General features: G+C 30.3%; 2 protein-coding genes across 2 annotated transcripts; one reads left to right on the top strand and one right to left on the bottom strand.

Annotated features, from left to right (window-relative positions):
* Positions 1–1,314, top strand: LOC105618510 (proteasome subunit beta type-1). The gene is made up of 4 exons (XM_012200043.1): positions 1–101; positions 294–483; positions 606–842; positions 1,070–1,314. Exons 1-4 carry the CDS (start codon positions 1–3, stop codon positions 1,253–1,255), a joined length of 714 nt encoding a protein of 237 aa, XP_012055433.1. The 3' UTR covers positions 1,256–1,314.
* A 636-nt stretch (positions 1,315–1,950) lies between these two features.
* LOC105618509 (endothelial differentiation-related factor 1 homolog) lies at positions 1,951–6,330 on the bottom strand. The gene is made up of 4 exons (XM_012200042.1): positions 6,256–6,330; positions 6,139–6,190; positions 4,035–4,195; positions 1,951–2,196 (listed from the first exon to the last, which is right to left on the bottom strand). The coding sequence occupies exons 1-4, from the start codon at positions 6,328–6,330 to the stop codon at positions 2,041–2,043; spliced, it is 444 nt and encodes a 147-aa protein (XP_012055432.1). The 3' UTR covers positions 1,951–2,040.

Genomic DNA, 6,330 nt, shown 5'->3' with positions numbered 1-6,330 from the left:
ATGATGAATTTATTGATTGAAAATGGGAAAGGAAATTTACCTGATTATGAGGTACAGGGAGTGAGAAAAGTAAACTTTAATCCATATTCCGACAATGGAGGGTAAGTGGAAAAATAACCTATATCTTATTAATTTTAAGTGTCATAATTGTAAGAATATACATTTCTACGGTTGGTCAGTATTTTTGGTTTTTATTTTATAATATCTCTTTATAATTTATGTATTTATGAAGTATTTTACATCTATTTTTTTACATTTCTTTACATAATTATATGAAAACATTTCATTCTCAGGAGTGTTGTAGCTCTCGCTGGGGATGATTTCTGCGTCATAGCCGCAGACACGCGTCTCAGCACTGGATTCACGATTCACACTCGAAATCAAGATAAATTATTTCCATTGTCAGACACAACTATCTTAGGATGTTCCGGTTGTTGGTGCGATACCACAACTCTAACTCGTCTCCTATCCGCTCGCATGCAGGTATTAAATCTTGTACTTGGAATCTGTACTGGAATCAATTAAAACATAGTAAAATAATTATATAACATTCGATACATACTAAATTGTTAAACATGAGTATAATAGTTATTATTTTGCTTCAGATGTATAAACACGAACATCAAAAGGAAATGTCAACTCCAGCGGCGGCACAAATGCTGTCGATAATGCTATATCATAAGAGATTCTTTCCTTATTATGTTAGTAATATACTTGCTGGATTAGATGAGAATGGAAAAGGCTGTATATATAGCTATGATCCAATTGGACATTGTGAGAAAACTACATACAGGGCCGGCGGTTCAGCTGGTGCACTTTTGCAACCACTTCTTGATAATCAGGTATATATAACACTTTAATTTTTTATATTTATGTATACTCAATCCCTGGCAATTCATCTCGCGTAGTCATGGCAGTGTTGCTATGCGTAGCTTAGCGCTGAGACACTACCAGTGTCTCCAGATACATACGAATATGTAAATTGACTTTATATATTTATATATATAAAAAAAAGAAAATGTATAATTAATATTGTACATTTTGTACTAGTAATTTTACTATCTTTTAGATTGGTTACAAAAATCAAGAAGGTGTTACTCCTGCACCTTTAACTCAAGAAAAAGCTATAGCGATCTTAAAAGACGTTTTTACTTCTGCTGCCGAAAGAGATATATACACAGGTGATGGAATAACTATCAAAATTATTACCAAGGATGGAATAGAAATCTCCAATTTTGCTCTAAGAAAGGATTAATGGGAAAAGAAAGCATTTATACTTATATCTGCGCAAATAAAGTTATTTGAGTATATCAACACTGTTATTAAATTTTTTCTCTTTCAAATATTTTTTAAAAGAGATAGTACATTATGGAATAATCATTTAATTTGTAATTGATCTTAAACGCACAAATTGAAATTGCGTGGATTGAATAATATACAAAAAATACACACGAAAAAGAGTCTGAAATATACAAGTACACATAACAGTATTTAAATAGGCCTTTTTTAATATTTATACACTATATTTGCTACTTAATATACGTGTAAACATTTTATCCATAATATATATTTTATAAATTCTTAATAAAACTTCGTGATATTCAATGAGAATATATGGTACGTTATCATAAATTAAAAATTTTATTTTTTCATTCAAACACATGATTCAGTTTTATTTCATGATTAGCATTAGTAATATACACTTAAAAATCTATAACAAACGATTACGCGCGCAAAGGTAACTCAATAAGCCTTTTTTAACGTTACGCTATGTTACTGTATGCACCGTATGTAACCGTATGTCACTCGTACGTATTCGTGATATCTTAAAATATCTTTCTTTTATTTCGTACATAAAAGACAAGTTAATTATAACCCATTTTTTATCGTTCACAATATCTGTATAACCAAAGAAAAAGAGGATAGGGGTTTGTGTTTCTTTTTTTTTGTTGCATTCCATTCTACCGTCTTTCTCATACTTCTTCCTTCGTGGGAACAGTATATAAGGATCGAAAGATAGATGTTGCTTCCCCCCGAGATTCACTTCTTCGTCCCGGGGGCCGCTAAGGGTTTGCCACGATCTTTACCGCGCAATTTAATTCCAAGTACTCGCTCGATCTTGCCGATTACCATCTGATTCGGTATTCCACGTCCGGCTTCGTAGTCATTAATGACTTGTGCCTTTTCGTTTACTTTCTGTAAAGAGCATTAAAAATTATTAATAAAAAAATATTCATGGCTTGAAACCTGAGACATAATTAAAAACACATGGGAATAACAGATTTCAACCTATCAGAAACCTTATATTCTAATACACACAATGTCTGATAGATTAAAATTTGTTATTCCCTGTTCCTATTATCTGTACTTTTCAGTTATGTTTCGGACTTTATTCTCTTCCAATAATGGTATTCAAAGGAAAAACAGCTCTGTAATTGTAATATTCTTGAATATGATTGATTTATACATTGGATCCAGTAAGAAACCAAAGATAAAATCATATTGATCCGATGCACAGTCGATTTTTTAATTATACTAAGAGAATGGACAGATGATACAGATGATACAGTTCGGTATCCGGCTCTAAAAAAAAACTTGGCAATGTTGAGAGATTATATGTGTGTGTACAAGGACGCCCATATGCAATTGTTTGTTTCCGTCCAAAAGCGTATAGAAATCGTGTTTGTGCGCTCAACCACCTACATTGCAGACCGTGCAAGCATTTTCAGTAAATTAAAAAAGATTTTTTTGTTTTTCATGTTTTTGACGCTAATTTCACAAATAAACATATATATAAATATTTTGTTCTAAAACTTGTGGCATATAATATTTATTTTTTGCATCATTTATTGCCATAAAGACTATCCATCAAAGAATATTATACAATAAAATAAGGGGCTTCTACCAGGTCATTATAATAAACAAGTTTTAAAAGATGTAAATAGTAAACCTTTATTCTTTTTCTGTCATTTCACGAAACATTTCGTACTAAGTTCTCGTCAACCGTGTTTAAAAGTGAAATAAAAATCGTTAACAATAATTTATATGAACATATTAAAACTTAAAAATTAATTTCGGTAACGGTATAAAAAACGGTATTAATTGGGTCATCTCATTCACAATCACATTATGCGTTATTAATTCAACCATGTTTGACTGAGTCAAGTTATAAATGTATATAAATTGTAGATCCAAACCGAAGAATTGGTTTTAATTATTAAGGATTTTAATTATTGTTAATTTTTATTTCATTTTTTAAACACGGCTGATGAGGAACTAGTACGGTCGAAACGTTTCGTGAAATGATAGAAAAAGAATAATAAAAATTTACTATTTACATCTTTTAAAGCTCATTTATTGTAATAAAAGGGTAGAAGCCCCTTATTTTATTGTTTGAAATTTATACAAGCGGTTTATCTAATATATTTTTATTGTAAAGAATTTTATGTTCAAAATGTATATTTTTTTAAGACTGTGCTACATTTTTATTTTTTATATCTTTTATCTGCATTTTTTTGTTAAAAATAAACACAATTGTAATTAATTTGCTATAAAAGTTATTTCACTTTTTTTCTCAAACTTCAATTTTTTAATTCATAAAAAATTCATTCCAGATATCCAAATAATTCAATAATTTTTTAAAGATAACATTATACTATTTTTTCCCCAAAGTACATATTAAAACCTAAATTTTTTTATACCATTCACAAAAGTTATGAATTCTTAACTGATATCGTTTTTTAAAACTTTTACATTTTAATTTGTAAAAAAATAAGTAAAATACAATTTGATTTTTATTATGATAGAACTTAAAGGTTTTAGAAATATGTAAGTGTTTTTAAATGTTTATATAGTCCGGAATAATGAATAAATTTAATATAGTCTTCAACAATCCATTCTCAAAATCAAGATTGAAAATTTTACAGGGGAGAATTAAAGAATTTTACAACTATATAACAGTTCAAAAGCTGTTTTTTTTCTGGTGAATGCAGCCAATAAATAGTTCAATATAAAAAACAAGATAAAAACTTTACCGTTGCCAGGTCTTTTTGTGATAATCCTTTGTTCTGTCGTCCTTGCTGGATAAGTTTGCCGAGCTCAAGTGGAATTTGGTCGTGTTTCAATTCTTCCGTTTCACGATCTAATTTGGCTGTGTTTTTTGTGGTTACGTGCTGTCTGTTTGCACCACCACCCCCTATAATCAGAATATTTTTCTATTTCAGAAAATTACATTTGATCAAATTATCAGAAAGAAATTATAGAATAGCACACATCTGTGGTAAAACACAATAAAACGCTTTTAGGATATTATTATTTTATGTGTAGAAACCAAGAAAAATCATTTCAAATCTTATTTCATGAAAAATTTATATCTTTATTATTTATGTAGTTTATTGATAGAATACAATGTTGTATTTCTTGAAAGAGATTAACCTATATACTCACATATGTGTTTATTCTATACCAGACCTATCCAATTTGAAACAAAGCCATCGATACAAAAAAAATGTGAGTAAAATTTCGAGAACTATCAAGTGTTAATATGTATTAAGTGACGCTTATCAATACTTTATAGTTTCTAAAATCTTACAATGAATTTTTTTTTACATCGATGGCTTTGCGTTTTGACTCCGACGCTCAAATTGGAGCCACAGACTTGTTCTATATTGACACAACATTTTCAAACTGCTTTCAGCTTTTCATCTACGACATAATGTGATAAAATAATACAGACTACATGTTACACTTTTTTTACTGTAACTGTGCTGGATTGTACATAGATATCATTCTCGAAAAAATATGATAATTATTTGCAATTCAGTTTCATAGGATTCAGTTTTATAAAACCATATACTTATGTGTGTGTTTATTCTTTACATTAACACAACAAATTACTTTATCTTCAAACTGCCTTGAACTTTTCATCTATGAAACAATATGATACAACAATAACATAGATTACATGTATTTTTTTTATTGCAATTATATTGCATGTAGAGCTGTCACACTCCTGAGAAAATATGATAATTATTATTTTTGTAATCTGCAGTTAAGTTTTATGAAACTATACTTACATATGTGCAGTTTATTCTATACATTAACACAACAAATTACTTTGTTCTCAAATTGCCTGGAGCTTTTCATCTACGACACAATATAATACAATACATGTAATGCAGATTACATATCCGTTTTTACTGTGTTGGTAACTTGGCCTTCACGATATGATAACTTTGAGTAGCTCGTTATAACAGTTTGCCAACAAAATTAAATCATAATCAGATTCTACTGCCATCATGTTGCATCATACAATGCTATCAATTGCTGATAACACGATACATTGGCTTTCTACAATAATCTATTGTAATATTTAAATTATCTATTTTAAATCTGAAGCTGTAAAAAATTATTCGATCATAGTCGATTATTCTTTTCACATTCGACTGTAACTGATCAACGGTTTCTGATGACTGATTCTTCTACAGTTTAAAACTTAAAATTTAGATAAAATTTAAATGTTTATTGTAGAAAGCCTATGCTTCCAAAGCAAAATCCTTAGCAAAATCGCACAAATCTGTTATTGCTTATGGTACTGCAACTTACTATAGATTTGTCTTCAATGATTTCAAATAAATCGACATTGTAGCAATATGCAGGCAACAATGTGTGCAACTTGTTTAACAGCAAGCTTGTGTTGTCGGCAATATGATAGCATTGTATGATGTAATATGATGGCAGTAGTATGAATTTTGATTATGATTTTAAAGTTGTTGGCAAACTGCTATAACGAGCTACTCAAAGTTCTCATATCATGAAGGCCAAGTTACCAACAAACAAGGTTCAGTTGCTGCAATTCTGATAGCAACACATACTTAGCAATGTATACTTAGCAAGCAACAGATACGTTGCTATTTGGATTGGATTATATAGACAGTCTCAGGAAAATATGATAATCATCATTTTTGCAATTTGCAATTTGGTTTTTATGAATCCATGTAACTCGATTATGTTCGTAGATATAAGAGAGTACACATAATTGTCCGCTTGAAACGGCGAACACGTTGTCTATGATGAGAAAGATCTCAAGGAAAAAACGAGGAAAAAGATATCCCAGGGAAGTAGACTCATGCTACTCACATTTCGCTTGTGTCTCCACGGTGAAACCTTGTCGCCGTGCGTCGTTCACCGCCTGTAAACAAATACAATCGGTTATACAATCGTGCGGCGCAGATATGCTTAGATGAGATGGGTTACCTTCTCCGTTTTCAACGTGGATGACTTCGGGGCACGTTTGCGTAAAGTGATAGGCGCGGTGTCCCAATCTGACAT

This window comes from Atta cephalotes (genome assembly GCF_000143395.1).
Source record: "Atta cephalotes unplaced genomic scaffold scaffold00017, whole genome shotgun sequence".
In the NCBI taxonomy this organism is placed as follows: Eukaryota; Metazoa; Arthropoda; class Insecta; order Hymenoptera; family Formicidae; genus Atta; species Atta cephalotes.
Note: the sequence above shows the minus strand (reverse complement) of the source record. Positions and strands in the feature narration are given on the sequence as shown.

Bases quoted from the DNA above. Each gene is read 5' to 3' on its own strand.
- LOC105618509 (XM_012200042.1), bottom strand. From the start codon at position 6,330: ATGTCAGATTGGGACACCGCGCCTATCACTTTACGCAAACGTGCCCCG. The intron at 6,191-6,255 runs GTAACCCATCTC...ATTTGTTTACAG, and splicing joins CCACGTTGAAAACGGAGAAG to GCGGTGAACGACGCACGGCG. The intron at 4,196-6,138 runs GTGAGTAGCATG...TTCTGATTATAG, and splicing joins CGTGGAGACACAAGCGAAAT to GGGGTGGTGGTGCAAACAGA.
- LOC105618510 (XM_012200043.1), top strand. From the start codon at position 1: ATGATGAATTTATTGATTGAAAATGGGAAAGGAAATTTACCTGATTAT. The intron at 102-293 runs GTAAGTGGAAAA...TTTCATTCTCAG, and splicing joins CCATATTCCGACAATGGAGG to GAGTGTTGTAGCTCTCGCTG. The intron at 484-605 runs GTATTAAATCTT...ATTTTGCTTCAG, and splicing joins TCCTATCCGCTCGCATGCAG to ATGTATAAACACGAACATCA.